The 27,806-nt window shown below is 41.7% G+C and overlaps 1 protein-coding gene across 1 annotated transcript in view; it reads right to left on the minus strand.

Annotated features, from left to right (window-relative positions):
* The window catches only part of nsmce2 (NSE2 (MMS21) homolog, SMC5-SMC6 complex SUMO ligase), a 224,287-nt gene that overhangs the window by 195,660 nt on the left and 821 nt on the right, over window positions 1–27,806 (minus strand). Inside the window, exons 2-3 of the mRNA XM_063058534.1 lie at window positions 25,610–25,771; window positions 1,589–1,695 (exon numbers count right to left, since the gene is read on the minus strand). Of these exons, the coding sequence (XP_062914604.1) occupies window positions 1,589–1,695; window positions 25,610–25,754 (252 nt within the window). The 5' untranslated portion in view covers window positions 25,755–25,771. The remainder of the gene's footprint in view (window positions 1–1,588; window positions 1,696–25,609; window positions 25,772–27,806) is intronic.

Here is a 27,806-nt window from a genome sequence, read left to right on the forward strand (position 1 = left end):
AAAAATAAAGAACATATAACTGAAAATGATCACCAGATCAAATCGTTAGTGATAATATCGGAAATCAAAAAGTTAAGGAAAAATTAACTAAGAGAAAGTAACGTTATTCGTGAGAAATAACTTTTATATACGTTGTAAAATAATAACTATAGTACTAAGCACAAAACAAAAATCTTGAGCTTATAAAAAGACTTCATCGTACAGTAGTAGAAAGTTTATTATTTTTTTAAAAACACCAGAAAAAAAAAGCTGATACTGAGAGCACAGAACATTAATTAAAGGGCAGTGTCTGTATCAGATGGGTAGTTGTCATCCAAAAAGCTTCGAGCGGCGGTTATGGAATGGAAGACACGATGAGATCCGTCAGGAAGAGAAATTCTTAGGCGTGCAGGGTACAATAATGCGGGTTTGAGATTTTTTTGATAACATTCCGACATCAGAGGTTTAAAAGTCAGTCGCTCTTTCATCACTTCGGGACTGTAATCTTGAACTATTCTGAAGGAACGGTGACGATAATTGATCATCCCTTGCCGACAGCAGTCTGGAGAAGCTGTTCTTTAACATTAACGTAATGGAAATGAAGCATAATTGGTCTCGGTTTTGATTCAGCGGATGCCGACTTTGGCTGCGATATACGGTGGGCGTGGTCAAGTAATGGAGGCTCGTTGGGAAAAACTGAGCTGAACGTATCCTTTAAAAGTTGAGCAAAGAATATTGAAGGGTCTCCATCCTCAACATCCTCGGGTAGACCAATTATACGCAAGTTCTGTCTTCTCGATCGATTTTCAAGATTGATGACTTTGGATTTAAAATGTTGCAGTTGTTTAATGGTCGAAGCTAAGTTCTGCTCTAAGTTCTCGACTTTTGAATCTGTCTTCTGAGATTTAATATCCAGTTCAGAGATTTTACTTCGATGTTTTTGAACTTCACAATCCAGGGATTTCAGGGTTTCCATGATTGATTTTAAATCTTCATTAAGACTTTGACGTTGCTGTTCAAATTTATCAGATAATTTATCAGATAAACTTTCAGATAGATTTTGACGTTGCTCCTCAAACTTTTCCTCTAGAAACTTCATCATAGCATCCTAGGGTAGCTCCGTTTGTTTAGAGTCACCTTTTCTTTTTCTTCCGTTCCCGTCGGAATCTTTCCTGTCTTTGGCTTTGGATTTAATTTCTTTAAATTCCAGAGTTGCAATTCAAGAAAAAAATCAGTAAGATGAAATAAATCTTCTGGTGTGGGTAAAAATTGGTTAGATAAGGGAGATCATAGGTTAAAAAAAAGTTAACGGGAATGGAGCGAAGCCAGAAGTGACCTCACTCCATGAGCGCTCCCTGCAGAATCGCTCAAGTTTCCTCCCACATTTCAAAAATGCACTGGTTAGTAAGTTCTGGGCATGCTAACGGAAACACTGCAGCACTTGCTGACTAACCCGAGCACATTCTCAATCCAAATCACTGTATGCTTCGATGCACGTGTGACAAATAAAGCTAATCTTATCTTTAACACCCAAGATTCCATTCAGCAGAGCCACAGAGCAGAGTAGTGGAACATAATAGTATCATCGAAGGAGTCTTGATAATTCTACCTGATTTGTGACGCCTTCAACAACTTGTATGAATTGTTCAAGTTCTCGATCCATGGATACATAGTCCAGCATCAACTTTTCCATTTTCCTTACTTCCTCCACATTGCCTAGAAAACAAATTCAAGTTTATTGTCATTCAACCATATACATGTAGACCACCAAATGAAGCAACGTCCTTCCAGACCAAGATGCACAACCAAGTACACCTAATTCAGGCATCACATCAGGTAATGTTACCACAGATAACCTAACAAATAACCAGGTGAATTTATGACACAAGTTAAAAAGCAAGCAGTATATGCTACTGGCACTTCATAAGTGATGAGAGCTGGGTGGTGGCAGGTAGAGGGATCATTATCTCACAGCCGGGAGAAGAAATTGTTTCCCATCCTAACAGTCCTTGTCCTAATGTTATAGCACCTCTTGCTTGATGGTAGGCCATCAAAGTGACTGTTGGACGGATAGGAGGAATCATTGACAACGCTAAGGGCCCTGCATATGCAGCACTCCGGAGAAATACAGTGCCTATAAAGATAATTCACTCCCCTTGGAAATTTTCAAGTTTTATTGTTTTACAGCACTGAATCACAGTGGATTTAATTTGGCTATTTTGATACTGATGAACAGAAAAGACTCTTTAGTGTCAAAGTGAAAACAAATTCCTACAAAATTGGGCTAGATTTATTACAATTATTAAACACAAATTAATTACCCCTTCAAGTCAGTATTTAGTAAATACACCTTTGGTAGCAATTACAGCCTTGAATCTGTGTACATCAACCGTCTCGACTTCACCGCACCTTGTCCCCATTCCAACCTCACTCCTTCTCTCCACTCCCTCCGCACTAATCCTAACCTTATTATTAAACCCGCCGATAAGGGGGGTGCTGTTGTAGTCTGGCGTACTGACCTCTACCTTGCCGAGGCACAGCGACAACTCGCGGATACCTCCTCTTATTTACCCCTCGATCGTGACCCCACTAAGGAGCACCATCGTCTCCCACACCATCACCGACTTTATCCACTCAGGGGATCTCCCATCCACTGCTACCAACCTTATAGTTCCCACACCTCGTACTTCCCGTTTCTACCTCCTACCCAAGATCCACAAACCTGCCTGTCCTGGCAGACCTATTGTCTCAGCTTGCTCCTGCCCCACCGAACTCATTTCTGCATACCTCGACACGGTTTTATCCCCCCTTGTTCAATCCCTTCCGACCTATGTTCGTGACACTTCTCACGCTCTTAAACTTTTCGATGATTTTATGTTCCCTGGCCCCCACTGCTTTATATGGTTGTCCAATCCCTATATACTTCCATCCCCCATCAGGAAGGTCTCAAAGCTCTACGCTTCTTTTTGGATTCCAGACCGAATCAGTTCCCCTCTACCACCACTCTGCTCTGTCTAGCGGAGTTAGTCCTTACTCTTAATAATTTCTCCTTTGGCTCCTCCCACTTCCTCCAAACTAAAGGTGTAGCTATGGGCACCCGTATGGGTCCTAGCTATGCCTGCCTTTTTGTTGGTTTTGTGGAACAATCTATATTCCGTTCCTATTCTGGTATTTGTCCCCCACTTTTCCTTTGCTACATCGACGACTGCATTGGCGCTGCTTCCTGCACGCATGCTGAGCTCGTTGACTTTATTAACTTTGCCTCCAACTTTCACCCTGCCCTTAAGTTTACCTGGTCCATTTCCGACACCTCCCTCCCCTTTCTAGATCTCTCTGTCTCTGTCTCTGGAGACAGCTTATCCATTGATGTCTACTATAAGCCTACTGACTCTCACAGCTATCTGGACTATTCCTCTTCTCACCTTGTCTCTTGCAAAAATGTCATCCCCTTCTCGCAATTCCTCCGTCTCCGCCGCATCTGCTCTCAGGATGAGGCTTTTCATTCCAGGATGAGGGTGATGTCCTCCTTTTTTAAAGAAAGGGGCTTCCCTTCTTCCACCATCAACTCTGCTCTCAAACGCATCTCCCCCATTTCACACACATCTGCTCTCACTCCATCCTCCCGCCACCCCACTAGGAATAGGGTTCCCCTGGTCCTCACCTACCACCCCAGCAGCCTCCGGGTCCAACATATTATTCTCCGTAACTTCCGCCACCTCCAACGGGATCCCACCACTAAGCACATCTTTCCCTCCCCCCCCCGCTTTCCGCAGGGATCGCTCCCTAGGCGACTCCCTTGTCCATTCGTCCCCCCCATCCCTCCCCACTGATCTCCCTCCTGGCACTTATCCTTGTAAGCGGAACAAGTGCTACAAATGCCCTTACACTTCCTCCCTTACCACCATTTAGGGCCCCAGACAGTCCTTCCAGGTGAGGCGACACTTCACCTGTGAGTCGGCTGGGGTGATATACTGCGTCCGGTGCTCCCGATGTGGCCTTTTATATATTGGCGAGACCCAATGCAGACTAGGAGACCGCTTTGCTGAACATCTACGCTCTGTCCGCCAGAGAAAGCAGGATCTCCCAGTGGCCACACATTTTAATTCCACATCCCATTCCCATTCTGACATGTCTATCCATGGCCTCCTCTACTATAAAGATGAAGCCACACTCAGGTTGGAGAAACAACACCTTATATTCCGTCTGGGTAGCCTCCAACCTGATGGCATGAACATCGACTTCTCTAACTTCCGCTAATGCCCCACTTCCCCCTCGTACCCCATCTGTTACTTATTTTTATACACACATTCTTTCTCTCACTCTCCTTTTTCTCCCTCTGTCCCTCTGAATATACCTCTTGCCCATCCTCTTGGTCCCCCCCCCCATCTTTCTTCCCAGACCTCATGTCCCATGACCCTCTCGTATCCCTTTTGCCTATCACCTGTCCAGCTCTTGGCTCCATCCCTCCCCCTCCTGTCTTCTCCTATCATTTTGGATCTCCCCCTCCAACTTTCAAATCCCTTACTCACTCTTCCTTCAGTTAGTCCTGACGAAGGGTCTCGACCTGAAACGTCGACTGCACCTCTTCCTAGAGATGCTGCCTGGCCTGCTGCATTCACCAGCAACTTTTATGTGTGTTGCTTGAATCTGTGTGGATAGGTTTCTGCACATCGGAGCTTTGCATATCTGGACACTGCAATTTTTCCCCCATTCTTCTTTACAAAACTGCTCAGGCTCTGTCAGATTGCATGGAGATCATGAGTGAACAGCCCTTTTCAAGTCAAGCACAACTTCTCAAATGGATTCAGGTCTGGACACTGACTTGACACTCCAGGACGTTAACTTGGTTGTTTTTCAGCCACTCCTGTGTAGCTTTAGCTTTGTGCTTGGGGTCATTGTCCTGATGGAAAACAACCCCTAGCCCAAGTCACAGTTCTCTTGCAGACCGCATCAGGCTTTCCTCCAGGAATTCCCTGTATCTTACTGCATTCATTTTACCGTCTACCTTCACAAACCTTCCAGGGCCTGCTGCAGTGAAGCATCCTCACGGCAGAGATGGTGTGTTTTTGATGATGTGCAGTATTTAGCTTATGTCAAACATAGCGTTTAGTCTGATGGCCAAAAAGCTCAAGTTTGGTTTCATTCGACCATAGAACCTCCTTCCAGCTGAATTCAGAGTTTTCTTCTCTGAATTCCGAACTCTGAACATGCCTTCTGGAAAACCCTAGCCAAGATTTCACGTGATGTTCATACCATCAGGTTGGAGGCTACCCAAACGGAATATACGATGTTGTTCCTTCAACCCAAGTGTGGCCTTATCCCGACAGTGGAGGAGGCCATGGTTGGATATATCAGAATGGGAATGGGAAGCGGAATTAAAATGGGTGGACACTGTGAGATCCCCCTTGTTCTGGCAGAGGAAGCATAGATGCTCAGCGAAGCGGTCTCCCAATCTATGTCGGGTCTCACCGATATATAAAAGACCACACTGGGACCACCATACACAGTATATGACACCAACAGACTCACAAGTGAAGTGTCATCTTACCTGGAAGGACTGTTTGGGACCCTGAATGGTAGTGAGGGAGGAGGTGTAGGGGCAGGTGAAGCACTTGCTCCGCTTGCAAGGGTAAGTGCCAGGAGGGAGATCAGTGGGGAAGGATGAATGGACAAGAGGGTTACATAGGAAGCGATCCCTTTGGAAAGCAGAAAGTTTGGGGGGGGGGGGAAGAGAGATGTGTTTGTTGGTGGTGGTGGAAGTTTCAGAGAATTATGTACTGGACACGTAGGCTGCTGGGGTGGTAGGTGAGGACAAGAGGAACCTTATCCCTGGTAGCGTGGCGGAAGGATGGGGTAAGAGCAGACGTGCGTGAAATGGAAGGGATGTGGTTGAGGGCAGCGTTGATGGTGGAAAAAGGGAAGCCCCTTTCTTTGAAAAAGGAGGACATTCCTTCATTCTAGAATGAAAAGCCTCATCCTGAGAGCAGATGCGGCAGAAATGGTAGAATTGAGAGAAGGGGATTGCGTTTTCACAAGTAGCAGGGTGGGATGAGGTATAGTCCAGGTAGCTATGAGAGTCCGTTGGTTTATTATAGACATCGGTGGATAAGCTGTCTCCGGTGATAGAGGAAGGATGGTGATAGGGAAGTGTCAGAAATGGACCAGGTGAATTTGAGGGCTGGGCGGAAGTTGGAGGCAAAGTAGATTAAATCAACGAGTTCAGGAAGTAGCACCAACGCAGTCATTGACGTAGTGTAGGAAAAGTGTGAGACGGTCACCAGTGTAGGCTTACAACATAGACTGTTCCATATAGCCAACAAACAGGCAGGCATAGCTGGGACCCATGCGAGCGCCCATGGCTACCCAAAGGAGCAATTATTGAGAGTGTGGACAAGTTCCACCACACAGAGGAGAGTGGTGCTGGAGGTGAACTGGTTGGGTCCGGGGTCCAGAAAGAAACAGAGAGCTTTGAGGCCTTACTGGTGGGGGATGAAGGTGTATAGGGACTCAAGATCCATAGTAAAAATAAGATGATGGGGGCCAGGGAACCTGAAATCCTTGAAAAGATCAAGAGTGTGTGAGGTGTCACAGATGTAGGTGGGAGGGGACTGAATCAGGGGGATAAAACAGAGTCAAGATATGCAGCAGATATGAGTTCAGTGGGGCCGGAACAAGCTGAACAATGGGTCTACCTAGACAAGCAGGTTTGTGGATTTTGGGTAGGAGGTAGAAATCAGAGTTGTGGGGGCAGGAACTGAGGTTGGTGGTGGTGGATGGGAGGTCCCCAGATTCGATAAGGTTGGTGATGATGCGGGAGAGAATGGCCTAGAGGGGTTCTGTTTCAGGGGCAAGTAAGAGGAGGTGTCTGAGAGTTGGCACTGGGCCTCAGCAAGGTAGAGGTCAGTTCGCCAGACTACTACAGCACCTCCCTTATCCCTAGGTTTTTATGGTGAGGTTAGGCTTAGTGCGGAGGGAGTGGAGAGCCGAGTGTTTGGAAGAAGTGAGGTTGGAATAGGAGACAGGAGTGTTGAGGTCTAGACAGGTTAATGCCTTGTCGGCAGTTGGCAATGAAAAGGTCCAGAGCAGGCAGAAGACCAGGGTGGGGTGTCCAGGAAGAGAAAGAGGGTTGAAGACGGGAGAAGGGGTCATCGGTGTGGGGTGGGGAGTCCTTGCCAAAGAAATAGCCTGGAGTCGGTGGCGGAGGAAGAGCTCAGTGTCATGACAGGCGCAGAACTGAGGTGTGGGTGCAGGGCAGAACATCCTGTCTCAGGGAGGATAAAGGTCGGAGGGAATGGTGAAAACCCAGCATGGATGAGAGCTGAGATCGGAAGGGGGAGAGGGCTGGTGGTGTCTGAGGAGAAAGGAGGTTTGGAGTGTTCAGGGATGGTGAGGTGAGAGTAAGATGGAATTCCGAGGACCCAGGAGCTGACAGTAGGACCTGAGAAAGACAGGATTGTGGAGTAGTGGTGGGGGAAGGAGAGTCAGAGGTTCCAGCAGCAGCACGTGAAGACCCAGTCTGGAGGTCGAGGTAGGATTGGAGTTTGAAGTTGCACAATTGGCACTTTGGCAATGTCAGAGGTTGTTGGCACCTGCATTGATGGCAGAGGATATTGGGTTTTGAGTCTGCTCTAAATTGTTAGAGCCATTGAGATCAGCAGCAGAGATCGCGGTCTGGAGAAGCAGGAGTTGGCCATTCAAAGTGAAACTTGCTCCATTCATCAACAAAATCATGACTGGTCCAACTGGAACCTCAACTCAATATTCCTATCTACTGCAATTTTTTAATCACCTTGCTTATCACAAATCTAACTCTGTCATATAAAAAACGAAAAGTTCTACTTTAACCACCTTTTAAAGAGAGTTTTAAAGGCATGATGGGGAGTCTCCATTTGGCAGTGCACGGAGTAAGACGTCTTTTTGACTCAGCTCCATTTTTTTTTATAACTTACTTTCCACTGCTAGAGCTGTTTTAAGTTTGAAGATTTATTATACTTGCTGAAGGATTTTACGGTTTAAATATGATGGCTGGAACTGAATTGCGTAGCGGCAAAACCCTTCCTGAACCGCAGCAAATGGAGAAATCAGAGGAAGTTTTTAGTCTAGAAAAAATGTTCTCTTTAATGGAAGCTATGCATGTGAAGATCGAGATGTTGGATACCAAAATGGATAAACTGACGAAAGCTAATGAATTGTTTGAAAAAACCATCATTGTTATTAAGGAGTCTTTGAAGAGTCTGGAAGATCGGTATCAGACGCTTAAGGAGAGCAATCACAGAATTGAAAGAGATTTTGAATTAATGGATCAATTTATTAAGGAACAGGATTTGAAGATATCTTTTATGGAAAAGAAAATTAATGAGAATACTTCCGAACTATCAAGGATTAAGAAGAAAACAATTGATTTGGAAAGTAGAAGTTGCAGGACGAATATACCTATACTGGGTTTGCCTGAAAATACGGAAACCAGTGAGCCACTTAAGTTTTTTCCGAACATGTCATATTCACTTTTTGGTGACAGTCTTGAAGCTCATCTGATATTGGACAGAGCCCACCGAATTGGATGTCTTAAATCATCAGTCGAAATTAAATCACCAGCCGGAATTAAACCACATCCTGTTATTCTCTGTTTGCATTATTTTTCAACCAAAGAAGCTCTTCTTCGGAATGCAAGGAAAAGGGATAAGTTAATCTATAATCAAGTCCAGATTCGTATAGTGGAAGACTATGCCCCAGAGATTTATGCCGAAAGAATCAAATATCGCGAAGTGATAGCGGAATTTTTTTAAATGAATCTCCGTCCGTCTCTGTGCTACCCCGCGCGTTTGATGATTACTCTACCAAATGCTCGTGTAAGACGGATTGATTGTCCAGAAGGTGGTTGGAAATTTATAAAAGAGTTTAAGTCTACTCTGCAAGCAATTTGAAAAGTTGATCCTTAGCTGGGAGTGGTTTGTAATCCCGTTGATTAAAGTTTGCTTTTTGTGTTATTAATGTTCAGATACAGACTTGGTTAACTTACTTAGATCTGTTGTTGTTTGCTTTAACAGTTAATGTAGTTCTGAGCTTAATACATATATATTTACCTATTTTTTCCTTGATTTGTAAGTCTTTAATATTAGTTGTAGTATATATTAGTACATGTCCTTTTTTTGAATACATGGCTGTGTATTTTAAATAGATTTAAGATGGCCGTTGTTAACTGGGTCTTAATTACTGTTAGACACAATATGAAAATATTTGGAATTTGTTTACTTCTTTATGTATTCTTTGTTATGTCTTGTTGGTGGTGGGTTTTTTAAATTTGTAAATGGAGCTGCCATCTGGAGACGGGTAAAAGGTCAGTAGTTTAGCATGTCGTTTGCCTATTGGATGATGTTTGGGCTTTTGGGGGAAGTGGGTGGGGCTATTAGGTTACAAACAACAGGAATTCTGCAGATGCTGGAAATTCAAGCAACACACATCAAAGTTGCTGGTGAACGCAGCAGGCCAGGCAGAAGGGTCTCAGCCTGAAATGTCGACTGTACCTCTTCCTAGAGATGCTGCCTGGCCTGCTGCATTCACCAGCAACTTTGATGTGTGGGGCTATTGGGTTAGTTTTTTTTCGACTGGACAGTCCTGAGGGGTTTTTCTTTGTCAATCATCTTGCTGTTCTTTCTGATCGAGTCAAGCTTCGACCTTTCTTCTGGCTTAGGCTGTGCCTGCGTGTTAGATTACTTTATAGAACTTCCAAATTAAATTTTAAATATGGATCTCAATAGAATCAATATAATCTCTTGGAACTTAAATGGTATGAACCAACCTATAAAGCGTAGAAAGATTTTTAAGAAAATAAAAACACTTCATGCATATATTATTTTTCCACAGGAGATGCATATTTGTAAACAAGATGAAAGTTGTTTTTTTAAATTTTGGAAGGGACCCTTATTTCATTCTTTATCAGTAAATAAAATAAGAGGGGTATCTATTTTTATTAACTCTAAAATCCCTTTTGTCCATTTTAATACTGTTACTGATTTAATTGGAAGATATTTGATTGTTATTGGTTTGTTGTGTGGTCAAAAGGTGGCTTTAGTTTGTGTATACACGCCTAATACAGACAGCCCCAATTTTTTTAAGATCTATTTTCTGTATTATCGAATTTAAATGAATATAAGTTGATTATGGGCGGTGACTTTAACTGTTGTCTTAACCCGTTGATTGATAGATCGTCCACCAATCCGTCACTTCCTAATAAAGCTGCGACTTGTATTAATTCTTTTTTATTAGAATATGGTTTGGTCGATATTTGGAGATTTAAATTTCCTAAAGAAAAATATTTTTCTTTTTTTTTCCACATGTATTCAAGAATTGATTTTTTTTTGGATATGCCATCGGTGCCCTCTGTTGTTGAATGTGCTTATGATGTGATTGCGTTGTCAGATCACGCACCTATGAAACTAACTTTAGAACTTCCTGATAATATTTACAGACCTCAGTGGAGATTTAACATTTCATTGTTACAAGATTCAACTTTTGTAAATTTTATTAAAGAACAAATTCCTCTATTTTTTGAATTGAATACAACTGAGGGAATGTCAAATTTGGTTATTTGGGATACTATGAAATCTTTTCTTAGGGGACAGATAATTTCATATTCAGCAGGTTTAAGAAGGAAAACTGAGGCGGAACTTTTGCTGATTACTAACAGGATTAAAGAAATAGATAAACTTTATTCAGTAACACCAGTGAAGATCTCTTTAAGGAAAGGGTAGAACTCCAAGCACAACATGATTTACTGTTGACTTTTCAAAAGTACAGCAACTTCTTAAATCCAAAAGCCAATTTTATATACACGGAGACAAATTAGGCAAATTATTAGCTGGTCAGTTAAAAGCAAGTATAGCTAGAAGACAGATTCTAAAAATAAGACGACCTGACACAGCTACAACGGTAGATCCTCATGAAATTAATAAGACATTTATGGATTTCTACTCTAATCTTTAGGAGTCTGAATTTTCAGATAATATTACTCTTATGAATAGTCTTTTGCAAAAAGTGAATATACCTAACATTTCTATTCAAGATATGAATATATTAGATGCATTAGAGGAAATAGCAAGAGCTATGTCTTCTTTTCAATCAGCTAAAGCTCCAGGACTGGATGGATATACAGTGGAATTTTATAAGACTTTTACTGACATACTTAAACCTTATTTATGTCAAATTTTCACTGACTCTCTATATCCTCTGGGGCTCTCCTAAAGACTTCCTGTGAAGCTTCAATATTTTTAATTCCGAAAAAAGATAAAGATTTATCTGAATGCGCCTCTGTTAGACCAATTTCTTTATTGCAAGTGGATTTTAAAATTCTCTCCAAGATTTTGGCTAATAGACTTGAGAATATTTTACCTACTATTATTTCCAATGACGAAACTGGATTTATTAAAAATAGATGTTCACATTTTAATATTCAAAGATTATTAAATATTATTCACTCTTCACCATCTAAAGAACCTGAATGTGTTGTTTCTCTTGATGCAGAGAAAGCTTTTGATAGGATGGAGTGGCCTTACTTATTTGAGGTTTTGGAAAGATTCAGTCTTGGCCCGGGATTTATTTCCTGGGTCAAACTGATCTATCATGTTCCGATGGCTGCTGTTATAACTAATAATCAAAAATCTCCTTATTTTAGATTACATAGGGATAACCGACAGGGATGCCTTCTTAGCCCTTTATTATTCAATTTGGCCTTAGAACCCCTTGCTATTGCTCTTAGAGATTTTAACACAGTTCAAGGTATTAAGAGAGGGGACAAAATACATAAGGTTTCGTTATATGCAGATGACCTGTTAGTTTACATTTCAGATCCTAGGAAATCTATTCCTTCCATGTTATCTATACTTTCTGAATTTAGTAGTTTTTTGGTTATAAATTAAATTTACATAAAAGTGAGTTATTTCCTATTAATAATTACTCAGATCCAAATCATCAAATACCTTTCACTATTGCTAAAAATTACTTTACCTATCTTGGTATTAAAATTACTAAAAATTTTAAGGATCTATATACATTTTTTTCCCCATTAATTTACTACACCAAACAAATGCTTTCTAAATGGTTTCCTATGACATTATCATTAATAGGTCGAATTAATGCTATTAAAATGATAGTTTTACCAAAATTTTTATATATATTTCAGGCAGTTCCCTCTTTTGTTTCTAAAAAGTTCTTTGATAGAATAGTTTCTATAATTTCATCTTACATCTGGAACAATAAAAATCCTAGATTGAGTAAACTCTTATTGCAGAAATTAAAAAAAGGATGGTGGTATGGCTTTGCCTAATTTTAGAATGTACTATTGGGCAATTAATATTCAATATGTTACTTTTTGGATTCACTATTCAGATATACATGAATGTCCTTCATGGTTGGATCTAGAGGCAAACTCGGTGAAAGGTTTCTCTTTGGCCTCTTTACTGGGAGTTCCTCTTCTTTTTTTGCTTTCTAAGATTAGCAGACAAGAACTTAATCCTGTTATTAAATATACATTAAGGATTTGGTTCCAGTTTTGCAGATTTTTTGAGTTTAATAATTTTATTCTTTCTAGTAATATTTCTCTCAATTACTTTTTTTAAACCATCAACTTTGCATAAGGCCTTTTTAATTTGGAAAACCAAGGGAATAATAACTTTTTCAGATTTATTTTCAGGGGACTGTTTAATGTCTTTTTCTCAGTTAGCGGACAAATATAATTTATCTAATGTACATTTTTTTAGATATTTACAAATTAATAATTTTTTACGTAGTTTGTAACCAAATTACCCTTCTGTTTATCCACCTAATATGATAGATGTTCTCTTTCAATTTAAACCATTTCAAAAAGGGTTGGCAGCTATAATCTATAAGCGGTTACTGAGTTTACGAATGATATCTAATGATAAAACTAAACACGCTCGGGAATTGGAACTTCAAGAGTCATTTACAGATAATCAATGGAGTAAAATGTTTCATTTGGTTAACAACTCATCTATTTGTGCCGTCATTCCTTGATACAGTTCAAGGTAGTACACTGGGCCCATATGTCAAAGGATAAATTAGCGCATATCTTCCCTAATATTAATCCGATTTGTGATAGATGTAATACTGAGTTGGCCACTTTAACTCATATGTATTGGTCTTGTATAAAGCTTTTTTGGAGAGATGTTTTTAAAACACTAACAAGAGTTTTGGATCTGGATATACAACCTCACTTGCTTACGGCAATTTTTGGGATTATCCATCAGAAGCAGGAAATATTCCTGTTTCTGCTCAACGTATTTTTCGACATTACTGGCTAGGAGAGCCATTTTATTGAAGTGGAAGGATTCGAATCCGCCTATGGTCATTTACTGGCTCTCCTCCATTATGTCCTGTTTAAGTTTAGAGAAAATAAGAAGTCGGACATTTGATGCATCCTTTAAATTTGAGCAAATATGGCAACCTTTTATCCAATATTTTCATTTAATTTGATTTATTATGCTTTCAATCTTTTTTTTCCCGAAGTCTCAGACTTGATCAGAAAGTATTTTTCTTTCTTTTTTTGTCATATCCTTAAATCCCCAGTCCCTTTTTTTTGTTTTATTATAGTGTAGTGGGTTTTTTTCTTTTCATTTGAAATCCAATTTTTTTCCTTTCTTTTCATAAACTGGTAAGAGAAGAATTGTTAACACGAGGAATTCTGCAGATGCTGGCAATTCAAGCAACACACATCAAAGTTGCTGGTGAACGCAGCAGGCCAGGCAGCATCTCCAGGAAGAGGTACAGTCGACGTTTCGGGCGAAGACCCTTCGTCAGGACTAACTGAAAGAAGAGCTAGTAAGAGATTTGAAAGTGGGAGGGGGAGATCCAAAATGATAGGAGAAGACGGGAGGGGGAGGGATGGAGCCAAGAGCTGCAAGTCTGAGTCAAAATATGGTCAAAAAGTTGAAGAGCCAAAGAAATTACAGATGGGGAGCAGTGAGAGATGGTTTCACTGAACTCCCGTTGAAGAGAAGATTTGAACTTCAGTGTAGGCATCACCGGAACAGGCTTTGCAAGTAGTGAATTTAAAAACACAAACATGAGGAATTCTGCAGATGCTGGAAATTCAAGCAACACACATCAAAGTTGCTGGTGAATGCAGCAGGCCAGGCAGCATCTCTAGGAAGAGGTACAGTCGACGTTTCGGAGGAGAATTGTTATTTTCTTTTATTGTTATTATAATATATTTTACACTAGTTTAACATTATCTATAATTTTGACGTTTATCTTAATCTTGGTTTATAATGTAACTGATATATGTATTTGAACTAATTCACCTCGACTGTATCTTTGCCTTTTTAAAAAAATCAATAAAAAGATTAATAAAAAGAAAGACATGACGCTCAGAGAAGAAAAAGGAGGATCTCATTAATACTAAATGGGCAACCCCCCAGATTAGAACACAGATACAACTAATATTCAATCACTATATCAATAATTAGAACAGCATAATTTGCATACACTTCAGTCCAACATTGTGGGCAGAAGAGCCTGTAATGTGCTGTAGATTTCTATGTTTCTATGTCTCAATTGAACAATGCCTCAGATGATCTATTCAATTCCTGTGGTTCGCATTTTCACTTAACTATTTTTCTGGGACATGAAACATCAATGAAAACAAAAGCTTTTGGTTGCAATCTATAAGATAATTCAAGAGCAATATAAAATACTGGGAAGTAAAAACAAAACTGGATTTTGATCATCATTTTAAATTATTGTATAATCAGCCTTTGAACAGATTTCCACCCAGGACATGCCCTCTTTTCATTGCTACCACCAGAGAGCATGCACAGGGATTTAGGAACAGTATGTATGCATGTATGTGTACATACACACACATATGTACACATATATAATTTTTCTTGTTGTAATTTATAGCTTATTTTATGTACTGTACTGCTGCAACAAAAGAAATTTTATGACATACAGTAAGTCATCGATAATAAACCTGATCACAAACAATAGGAGAATGGCCAGGCTCAAGGCGACAGTAACTCAAATAACCATGCATTACAACAGTGATGTGAAGAAGAGCTTCCATGAACATACATCAAACCCTGAAGTGGATGGGCTACAGCAGCAGAAGACCACACCAGTTTTCTGTGATTGAAAAGTTACAAGGTGTGTTTTCTGTTAGTTGAAACTGTTTTTCTCCCTTTATGCTGTATTTGACGCATACATTCCAAATTCATATGACATTTTAATTTTGTTTCCATCGTGCTGATGTGTACATACACTCAGTAGCCACCTTGACACTTCTATAACTTGAGACCTATGATGTAGAACAAGCACACTAGTATTTGTGATAACTAATGATTTACAAAGTTCCCAGGTGAGTCAACTGAGCACAGAACAATGTTAAAGATTTTGAAAATATAACAGCAATACATACACCAATGCCCCCCGTAAAAAACTTTTGCTACATGTGTAAATTGTAACCACGTGAGAAGACAAAAGAACACAGCTGATTTCGGTCTCAAATGTCGACTGTGTTTTATTTCCGTAGATGCATTTTATGTGTTACAGCTGATTAAGGGTCAACAATATAATCAACACGCATCAAATTGCTGAGGCAAAAAGATCAGGAGCAGATATGAAAAAGGCTGCCTGTGATACAAGTAAATACATCTTTGTGTATGGATAGGGCTTATTGCAGACTGTTTGCAAGCAATAATTTTAACATTTTCAATGGAAGGCTGATGCATACAGCAAATCAAAAATGTTTATGTGTTAAACATATTCATCTCTTTCATAACAGTATCGTAAAGGAGGAGAAAGCCGCACAATTGCTAATCAGTAAGGTCATGGCTGAGACTGTGCCTCCTACAACTTGCTGTATGTATCTTCCTCAATTCACAAGTGCCCATAAAATATTTCTCAGCGTTTTATGCACTTCACAATTAAATCTCACCTTTTACCCTTAACCCATGACCTTAGGTTGCAGTCCCTCCCAACCTCAGTTAAAAAAAAACCCGCTTGCATTTACCCTATCTATACCCCTCATAATTTCGTAACCCTCTATTAAATCTCCTCGCAATCTTCTATGCTCTAAAGAATACAGTCCTAACCTATTCAATCCTTCCTAATAACTCAGGTCCTCAAGCAACATCCTTGTAGTAAACTTCCTCTGTACTCTTTCAACCTTATTTACATATTTCCTGTAGGTAGGTGACCAAAACTGCACAAAATACTCTAAATTAGGCTTCACCAATGTCTTTACAATTTCAATATAACATCCCACCTCCTGCACTCAACACTTTGATTTATGAAGAGCCAAAAGCTTTCTTTACAACCCTATCTGCCTGTGATGCCACTTTCAATGAATTATGGACCAAAACCCTTTGTTCCACTGCACTCCTCAGTGCCCTACCATACACTGTGCAAGACCTATTCTAGATGGTCCTACCTAAGTGCAACACCTTGCACTTACCGGCATTAAATTCCACCTGCTAGATATTTTTTTTCAGCCCATTTTTCCAGCTGGTCCAGATCTCGCTTCCAGACCTGCAAACTCTTATAGTCTTCCTCACTGTTCACTACACCCCCAATCTTGGTGTCGCCTGCAAATTTGCTGATCCAGTTAACCACTTTATCATCCAAATCATTAATATACATGACAATGGACCCAGCAGTGGCCACAGGCTTCCAATCAGAGAGGCAACCCTCTAATACCACTCTCTGGCTTCTCCCTCAAAACCAATGTCTAACCCAATTCTTGACCAACTTCCCTTGCAGGACCTTGTCAAATGCTTTGCCAAAGTACATGCGGTCAACATCCACAGCCTTGCGTTCATCAACTTTCCCGGTACCTCCTCAAAAATGTCTATAAAGTTGGTTAGACATGACCTACCACACACGAAGCCATTCTGGCTATCCTTAATTAGTCCAGGTATATCCAAATACTCATATCTGGACCCTTAGAATATTTTCCAATAAGTTTCCCACTACTGATGTCTGGCTCACCAGCCTATAATTTCATGGTTTATTTTTAGAGCCTTTCTTATACAGTGGAACACCATTTGATATCCTCCAATCCTCCGGTATCTCACCTATTGCTAACGATGACTTAAATATAAGACCATAAGACACAGGAGCAGAATTAGGCCATCTGGCTCATCAAATCTGCTCCGCCATTCAATCATGCCTGCTCCTTTTTTTTTTCTTCACCTCAACCCCAGTTCCAGCCTTCTCCCTGTAACCTTTGATGCCATGTCCTATCAAGAACCTATCAATCACTGCCTTAAATACACCCAACAACCTGGCCTCCACAGCTGAATGTGGCAACAAATTCCACAAATTCACCACCCTTTGGTGAAAGAAATTTCTCCACATCTCTGTTTTGAAAAGGCACCCCTCTATCCTGAGGCTGTGCCCACTGGTCCTAAATTCTTCCACCTTGGGAAATACCCTTTCCACATCTGCAGGCCTTTCAACGTTCGAAAAGTTTCAATGAGATCCCCCCTCTTCCTTCTGAATTCCAGCAAGTACAGACCCAGAGCCATGAAACGTTCCCGTATGATAACACTTTCATTCCTGGAATCATCCTTGTCAACCTCCTCTGGACACTCTCCAATGCCAGCACATCTTTACTTAGATGAGGGGCCCAAAACTGTTCTCAATACTCAAGGTGAGGCCTCACCAGTGCCTTATAAAGCCTCAGCATCACATCCTGGACGTGAAAGGCAGTTTGTACTAGAGCCTACCATAGAGAACGCAATTCTAGATTTAGTGTTGTGCAATGAACCGGATTTGATCAGGGACCTTGAGGTAAAGGAGCAATTAGGAGGTAGTGACCATAATATGATAAGTCTTAATCTACAATTCGAGAGAGAGAAGGGAAACTCGAAAGTGTCAGTATTACAGTTGAACAAAGGGAACTATGGTGCTATGAGGGAGGAGCGGGCCAAAGTTCAATGGAACAAAACCCTAGCAGGGATGACAGTGGAACAGCGATGGCAAGTGCTTCTGATAATGCGGAAGGTGCAGGTTCAGTTCGTTCCAAAGAGGAAGAAAGATCCTAAGGGGAGGCCGTGGCTGACAAGGGAAGTAATGGACAGTATAAAAATAAAGAGAAGAATTATAACATAGCAAAGACAAGTGGGAAGCCGGAGGATTGGGAAACTTTTAAAGAGCAACAGAAGGTAACTAAAAAGGCAATACGCGGAGAAAAAATGAGGTACAAAGGTAAACTAGCCAAGAATATAAAGGAGGATAGTAAAAGCTTCTTTAGGTATGAAAAAGGAAAAAAAATAATTAAGACCAAAATTGGGCCCTTGAGGACAGAAGCGGGTGAATTTATTATGGGGAACAGGGAAATGGCAGACGAGTTGAACAGGTACTTTGGATCTGTCTTCACTAGGGAAGACACAAACAATCTCCCAGATATAATAGTGGCCAAAGGACCCAGGGTAATGGATGAACTGAAGGAAATTTATATTAGGCAGGAAATGGTGTTGGATAGGCTGTTGGTCTGCATTCCAGGGTACTTAAGGAGGTGGCTTTAGAAATCGTGGACGCATTGGTAATCATTTTCCAATGTTCTATATATTCAGGATCAGTTCCTGTGGATTGGAGGGTGGCTAATGTTGTCCCTCTCTTCAAGAAGGGAGGAAGAGAGAAAACAGAGAATTATAGACCGGTTAGCCTGACGTCGATAGTGGGAAAGATGCTGGAGTCAATTATAAAAGATGAAATTATGACACATCTGGATAGCAGTAACAGGATTGGTCCGAGTCAGCATGGATTTACGAAGGGGAAATCGTGCTTGACTAACCTTCTGGAATTTTTTGAGGATGTAACTATGAAAATGGACAAGGGAGAGCCAGTGGAAGTAGTGTACCTGGACTTTCAGAAAGCCTTTGATGAAGTCCCACATAGGAGATTAGTGGGCAAAATTAGGGCACATGGTATTGGGGGCAGAGTACTGACATGGATTGAAAATTGGCTGGCTGACAGAAAACAAAGAGTAGCGATTAACGGGTCCCTTTTGGAATGGCATGTGGTGACCAGTGGGGTACTGCCGGGTTCAGTGCTGCGACCGCAGCTGTTTACAATATATATTAATGATTTAGATGAGGGAATTAAAAGTAACATTAGCAAATTTGCCAATGACACAAAGCTGGGTGGCAGTGTGAAATGTGAGGAGGATGTTATGAGAATGCAGGGTCACTTGGACAGGGTGGGTGAGTGGGCAGATGCATAGCAGATACAGTTTAACGTGGATAAATGTGAGGTTATCCACATTGGTGGTAAGAACAGGAAAGCAGATTATTATCTAAGTGGAGTCAAGTTAGGAAAAGGGGAAGTACAACGAGATCTAGGTGTTCTTGTACATCAGTCATTGAAAGCAAGCATGCAAGTACAGCAGGCAGTGAAGAAAGCTAATGGCATGCTGGCCTTCATAACAAGGGGAACTGAGTATAGGAGGAAAGAGGTCCTTCTGCAGCTGTACAGGGTCCTGGTGAGACCACACCTGGAGTAGTGTGTGCAGTTTTAGTCTCCAAATTTGAGGAAGGACATTCTTGTTATTGAGGGAGTGCAGCGTAGGTTCACAAGATTAATTCCTGGGATGGCGGGACTGTCATATGTCGAAAGATTGGAGCGACTGGGCTTGTATACTCTGGAATTTAGAAGGCTGAGAGGGGATCTTATTGAAACATATAAGATTATTAAGGGATTGGACAAGCTGGAGACAGGAAGCATGTTCCCGCTGATGGGTGAGTCCAGAACCAGAGGCCACAGTTTAAGAATAAGGGGTAGGCCATTTAGAACGGAGTTGAGGAAAAACTTTTTCACCCAGAGTGGTGGATATATGGAATGCTCTGCCCCAGAAGGCTGTGGAGGCCAAGTCTCTGGATGCTTTCAAGAAAGAGATGGATAGAGCTCTTAAAGATAGCGGAATCAAAGGTTATGGGGATAAGGCAGGAACTGGATACTGATTGTGGATGATCAGCCATGATCACAGTGAACGGCGGTGCTGGCTCGAAGGGCCGAATGGCCTACTCCTGCACCTATTGTCTATTGTCAAATAGCTTTCACAACATTGCATCCAGACATAATCGTATGGTCTGACACCAGTAGAGAAGTGATTATTGGTGAACTCACAGTCCCCTGGGAAGACAACATCGATGAAGCCCATGAGTGCAAGTTAACCAAGTATGCAGAATTAAGATCAGAGTGCAGAGACAGAGGGTGGAAGGTCTCATGCTATCCATTCGAAGTAGGTTGCCGTGGGTTTATTGCGTTCACTCTCCAGAAGTGGCTGCGTGACCGTGGCTTCACTAGAAGAGAGATCAAGTCAACCAGCAGGGCTGTAGCTGAGGCAGCAGAGAAAGGATCAGCATGGGTGTGGACCAAGTATGTCCAGAGGGGCAGATAGTCAGACAGTGTATACATATCTTGCAAACCCTTCAGTAGTTGCATAGACACCTGAAGAGCAGAGTATCTGTTGGATGGAGAAGTGACCAACAACTCTGATAGAGGCAAATGCCAAGTTTTTAAGCTCACCAGTGGGAGGTGGTGCTTTAGCATTGCTGGCCCACCACCTCGTGGGAGTCTTGATCATAAGCAGGCCAAAACTCCTGAAGACAGGTGGCAGATCAACTGATTATCCCACTGGTGATAGCACAGAACAGTTAACATCTTAGTCCACGTGTATTTTGTAACTCTTGCCTAGAGGTATTCTAGACCTCTTGAAATGAATGCTAACATAGCAATTGACTTCCTCACCATCGACCCAACCTACAAGTTAACCTTTTTAGGTCTGCACAAGGACTGCCAAGTCCCTCTGCATATCAGATTCCCGGATTTTCTCCCCATCTATAAAAAAGTCACACATTTATTTCTACTACCAGAGTGTATGACCATGTATTTTCCAACAATATATTTCATTTGCCACTTTCTTGCCCATTCTCCTAATCTGTCTAAATCCTTCTGCATCCTACCCGTTTCCTCAACACTACTTGCCCCTCCACCAATCTTCGTATCGTCTGCAAACTTGGCAACAAAGCCATCTATTCCATCATCTAAATCATTTATATACAGCATAAATGAAGTGGTTCCAACACCAACCCCTGCAGAACACTACTCGTTCTGCACCCAACCAGAAAAGGATCCTTTTATTCCCACTCACTGCCTCCTACCAATCAGCCAGTGCTCTAACCATGTTAGTAACTTCCCTGTGATACCATGGGCCCTTAACTTGGTAAGCAGCCTCATGAGTGGCACCTTGTCAAAGGCCTTTGGAAAGTCCAAATATACAACATCCACTGCATCCCCTTTATCTATCCTACTTGTAATCTCCTCAAAGAATTTCAACAGGCTTGTCAGGTAGGATTTTCCCTGAAGGAAACCATGCTGACTTTGTTCTATCTTGTCCTGTGTCACCAAGTACTCCATCACCTCATCCTTAACAATTGACTCCAACATCTTCCCAACCACTGAGGTCAGGCTAACTGATCTATAACTTCCTTTCTGCTGCCTTCCTCCTTTCTTAAAGAGTGGAGTAACATTTGTAATTTTCCAGTCTTCTGGCACCATGCCAGAGTCCAATGATTTTTGAAAGATCATTTCTAATGCCACAATAATCTCTAACCTTCTTTTAGATCATCATTGGTAGTGGCATTAGGTATTCCAGACCTCTTGAAATGAATGCTACCATGGCATTTGCCTTCCTCACCACTGACTCAAATATCTCTTCTAGCGCCTCGGCAATTTCTGCATTTGCCTCCTGCAGGATCCCAGGGAACACCTCATCAGGCCCTAGGGAGTTATCCACCCTAACTTGCCTCAAGACAGCAAACACCCTCCTCCTCTAATCTGTATAGCGTCTATGAAGTCAATACTGCTTTCCCTCACTTCTTTAGACTCTCTGTCCATCTCCTGAATAAATACAGATGCAAAAAATCCATTTAGGATCTTCCCATCTCCTTTGGCTCCACGCACGGATTACCATTCTGCTCTTCCAGAGGACCAGTTTTGTCCCTTACAATCCCTTTGCTCTTAACATATTTGTAGAATCCCTCAGGATTCTCCTTCACCTTGTCTACTCGGGCAACCTCCTGCCTTCTTTTAGCCCTCCTGATTTCTTTCTTCAGTGTTTGCTTGCATTTCTTATATTCCATAACCACCTTATTTGTTCCTACCAACACATATTCCTGCTATGCACCTCCTTCTTTTCTTAACCAGGGCCTCAATAATGCTTGAAAACCAAGGTTCCCCAAATATGTTATCTTTACCTTTTATTGTGACAGGCACATACAAGCCTGTTCTCTCATAATTTCACTTTGAAGGCCTCCCACTTATTAAGTATACCTTTGCCAGAAAGCTGCCTGCCCCAATCCACGCTTTTCAGCTCCTTTCTGATACCATCAACATAGGCCTTTCTTCAACTTAGAATCTCAACCCACAGACAAGACCTATCTTTTTCCATATTAAGATTTCCCTATTTCTATATTCAATACTGATTAAGGAAACTTTCCTGAACACGTTTGAGACTTGATCACATCTACCCCTTTTACAGTTTGTGAGTTGCAGTCAATATGCATTATCTATGTCCCTATGTCTTTCTTTAAGTACAAACACTGCATAGAGTTCTTCATATAAAATCTCACTACAGTCATACATAGCCTCAGCATGACTTGCTTACATATACCACCCCCCGCCATTAAAAAAAAGCTTTCATAACTGATCTCCCTATCCACATTCTGTGTTAGGAATCAGCATACCAGGATTCTCCTTGGCACCATTTTAATGCTATCTTATTTTTCCCTGATGAAGTGCATTTTCCTAAAACTGTGACAAACCTCTATATACATAGTTTAGAGCAGCGGTCCCCAACCATCGGGCCGTGGACCGGTACCGGGCCGCGAGGAAACGATATGATTTGGCGACATGAGTCAGCTGCACCTTTCCTCATTCCCTGTCACGCCACTGTTGAGCTTGAACACACGCGAGGTCATTAACAGCACATCATTGATGTCAGTGTGGGAAGAAGATCAACTCCTCGAGCTTGCAAATGACGGCGGGCTGAAAAGTATGTTTGACATAACATCTCTGCCAGCATTCCGGATCAAAGTCAAGGCTAAATATCCTGAGACAGCCACGAAAGAACTGAAAACGTTGCTTCCATTTCCAACATATCTCTGCAATGAATGCGACGAAAACTAAATAGACTGGACATAAGGAACCTCCTTCGAGTATCGCTGTCTCCCATCACTCCTCGATAGGACCGTCTTGTTGCAGGGAAATAAGCCCAGGGCTCCCACTGATTCAGCGATACTGGTGTGTTGCAATGATTTTATATGTTCATACGGGGAAAATATGTGCTGTGTGTTTAATATCCAAACGTTACTTCAAATGTTATGATGCTATTGACTGATAAGTGACTTATATAACCATATAACAATTACAGCACAGAAATAGGCGATCTTGGCCCTTCTAGTCCGTGCCGAAAGCTACTCTCACCTAGTCCCACCGACCTGCACTCAGCCCATAACCTTCCATTCCTTTCCTGTCCATATACCTATCCAATTTTTCTTTAAATAATATCGAACCTGCCTCTACCACTTCTACTGGCAGTTCTTTCAACACTTCAAGCTCCCTGTCCTCCCCTGATGATGGACTCATCACTATATTCACGCGAGGAAAATATGCGCTGTGTGTTTAATATTAAGTTCGTTAGATAAACCCTTTTAGAAACCAAATTGAGTGTATTAGCCCCTTATTACCAATATTCCGGTCGTGATGAACCCCACCCCCACGCCCGAACAGAATTGCCAAAAACGCTTTGCAGAGAATAATATCAGCAGGTACACGCATGCACAGGTCACACATGCGCACTGGTGCCCGCACAAGGCCTCATGGTCATTGTAGTCTATCTTTGACTGCTACTCTTGTCCGTTAGCAACCCTCTACCCCCCCGCCCCCCGGGTCGGCCGGTCCGCAAGAATACTGTCAATATTAAACCGGTCCGCAGCGCAAAAAAGGTTGGGGACCCCTGGTTTAGAGTATCCAAAGTAGTTGAATCACGGCTTGGTATTGAAACACCAATGCACAGGAACAGAAAAGGCTACAAAAACTGGTGGACATAGTCACTTTCTATAACTCATGTTCTCAGTATTATTTATTTACTTTTTATTATTTGCACAATTTGTCATTTTTGCATAGTGATTATTTATCAGTCTTTGTTATGTATAGTTTTTTATAAATTGTATTGTATTTCCTCATTTTCTTGTAAATGCCTGCAAGAAAATGAATCTCAGGGTAAAAAATCTACTTTTAACATGGAACATAGAATAGTACAGCACAGTACAGGCCCTTCAGCCCATAATGTTGTGCTGACCCTCAAACCCTGCCTCCCATATAACCCCCCACCTTAAATTCCTCCATATACCTGTCTAGTAGTCTCTTAAACTTCACTAGCATATCTGCCTCCACCACTGACTCAGGCAGCGCATTCCACACATCAACCACTCTCTGAGTAAAAAACTTTCCTCTAATATCCCCCTTGAACTTCCCACCCCTTACCTTAAAGTCATGTCCTCTTGTATTGAGCAGTGGTGCCCTGGGGAAGAGGCGCTGGCTATCCACTCTATCTATTCCCCTTATTATCTTGTACACCTCTATCATGTCTCCTCTCATCCTCCTTCTCTCCAGAGTAAAGCCCTAGCTCCATTAATCTCTGATCATAATGCATACCCTCTAAACCAGGCAGCAGCCTGGTAAATCTCCTCTGTACCCTTTCCAATGCTTCCACATCCTTCCTATAGTGAGGCGACCAGAACTGGACACAGTACTCCAAGTGTGGCCTAACCAGAGTTTTATAGAGCTGCATCATTACATCGCGACTCTTAAACTCTATCCCTCGACTTATGAAAGCTAACACCCCATAAGCTTTCTTAACTACCCTATCCACCTGTGAGGCAACTTTCAGGGATCTGAGGACATGTACCCCCAGATCCCTCTGCTCCTCCACACTACCAAGTATCCTGCCATTTACTTTGTACTCTGCCTTGGAGTTTGTCCTTCCAAAGTGTACCACCTCACACTTCTCCGGGTTGAACTCCATCTGCCACTTCTCAGCCCATTTCTGCATCCTATCAATGTCTCTCTGCAATCTTTGACAATCCTCTACACTATCTACAACACCACCAACCTTTGTGTCATCTGCAAACTTGCCAACCCACCCTTCTACCCCCACATCCAGGTCGTTAATAAAAATCATGAAAAGTAGAGGTCCCAGAACAGATCCTTGTGGGACACCACTAGTCACAATCCTCCAATCTAAATGTACTCCCTCCACCACGACCCTCTGCCTTCTGCAGGCAAGCCAATTCTGAATCCACCTGGCTAAACTTCCCTGGATCCCATGCTTTCTGATTTTCTGAATAATAATCCATTCTATCTCACATTCATCTTCCTGTCCACTTGTTAAACCTGTCTAAGCACCTCTACATCAGCTCACAGTTCCCTCGTTTTGAAACATCAGCATTACATACTGACTTTTTAGATCATCATTAAAGCAGACACCCCAGAACTAATCCTCAAGATACTACTGTTATATTTATAATAAATCTGATTCCTTCATACTTACCTTCATGCTCTATAAGGGCTAGTGCGACATCAGTTGTGACCTCAATTCCAGAACTGATTGACACATGACAAGCTTTCAGCGAAGACAATGCAGAATCCACAGAGCTTAAGGATATTACAGGCATGATGGTCGGCCGCCCAGGCATCTTATCACAAAGTCAACCTGTACACAACAAAAAGTAGACAATTAAGCAGTGAATATAGAACATAACACAGTACAGACCCTTCCGCCCATGACACTGGGCCAATCTTTTAACCTACTCTAAAATCAATTTAACCCTTCCCTCACATATAGCCCTCTCTTTTTCATCCATGTGCCTAAATTTCCCTAATGTATCTGTCTCCTTCACCACTATCCACGGCAGGGTGTTCCACACACCCATCACTCTCAATGTAAAAATACTTACCTCTGACATCCCTCCTATATTTTCCTCCAAGCACCTTAAAATTATACCCCCTTGTATTAGCTATTTTTGACCTGGGTAAAGGTGTCTGGCTGTCCACTCAATCTATGCCTCTTATCATCTTGTATACCTCTACTAACTCACCCCTCACTCTCTACCTTTCCAAGAGAAAACCCCTAGCTCAATCAACCTATCCTCATGAGACAGGCTGTCTAATCCAGGAGGCATCCTAGTAAATCTTCTCTGTACCCTCTCTAAAGCTTCCACATTTTTTCTATAATCAGGTGATCATAACTGAACACAAAAGTGTGGTCTAACCAGGGTTTTAAAGAGTACAGTGGACAGCATTCTGACAGGCTGCATGCAGACATCCCATCTCACCCGGAAGTTCCGGGAGTCTCCCGCATATCAATCCTGGCTCCCTGATGCCCGGAAATTATATACAATATCCCGGAAATCGATTCTTTTGAGAAAGGGAGGAAGAGGGAGAGCGAGCAACCTGATTGGTCTCTCTTCATGCTAAGAGCGGTCCCCAACCACCAGGGAAACAATATGATTTGGCGATATGAAATTATATGAGTCAGCTGCACCTTTCCTCATTCCCTGTCATTGTTGAATTTGAACGCACGCAAGGTCATTACCCACGTGTCATCCATGTCAGCGCAGAAAGAAGATCAACTCCTCAAGCTGGCAAATGACGGCGGGCTGAAAAGTATGTTTGACATAACATCTCTGCTGGCATTCCGGATCAGAGTCAAAACTGAATATCCTGAGATAGCCACGGAAGCACTATCCCTAACCCTAACCTTACGTTGCTTCTATTTCCAACATAGCTCTGTGAAGCGGAGTTTTCTGCAATGAATGCAACGAAAACTAAATTGCGGAATAGACTGGACATAAGAAATCCCCTTCGAGTATCGCTGTCTCCCACCACCCCTCGATGGCACCGTCTTGTGCAGGAAAACAAGCCCAGGGCTCCCACTGATTCAGTGATATTGGTATGTTGCAATGAGTTTATATGTTCATACGAGGAAAATATGTTTAATATCCAAACGCTACTTAAAATGTTATGATGCTATTGACTTATAATTGACTTATCACTATATTCATGCGAGGAAAATATGCGCCCTGTTTAATATTAAATTTGTTAGATAAACCCTTTTAGAAACGAAATTGAGTGTATTAGCCACTTATAACTGACTTATAGTTGACTTATCACCTATATTCTGATCGTGATTACCCCACCCACCCCCCCCCCCCGCCAAGTCGGCCGGTCTGCAAGAATATTGTCAATATTGAACGGTCCACGGTGCAAAAAAGGTTGGGGACCCCTGTTAAGTAGACCTATCAGTTTTCTCTGTGGGCAGGCTTTACAGTCGACCTCAAAAATAATGACAGTGTTGCTCGCTGCACTGTTTGCAACAGTGACCTTTCTATTGCCCATGGTGGGTTAAATTGTAAAAGACATGTTGAGGTGAGTTTAACAGGTGTCATCCGTTTATTAGCATAGCTAACGTTATTTAAACTAGCTGGCTGGCTGCTAAGGAGCTACGCTATTGATGTCCTACGTGATGAGGCCAAACTCCCTGTAAACTTGCTTAAAGTTGTAATAGAATAAACATGATAATATAAGTACGTATTTTAATGTCACATTTTCTGCATATACCCAACTTTGTTTACAGGTTAGACAAAATTACTAAACAAAGTATTAAATACACCCTTGGAGGTCGACCGGTGAGGGGAATACGGGGTTGCGGGGGGCGGGGGTGCTACCTCCCTGAAATGAGTTTTTGC

This window comes from Mobula hypostoma, chromosome 9 (genome assembly GCF_963921235.1).
Source record: "Mobula hypostoma chromosome 9, sMobHyp1.1, whole genome shotgun sequence".
Classification (NCBI taxonomy): Eukaryota; Metazoa; Chordata; class Chondrichthyes; order Myliobatiformes; family Myliobatidae; genus Mobula; species Mobula hypostoma.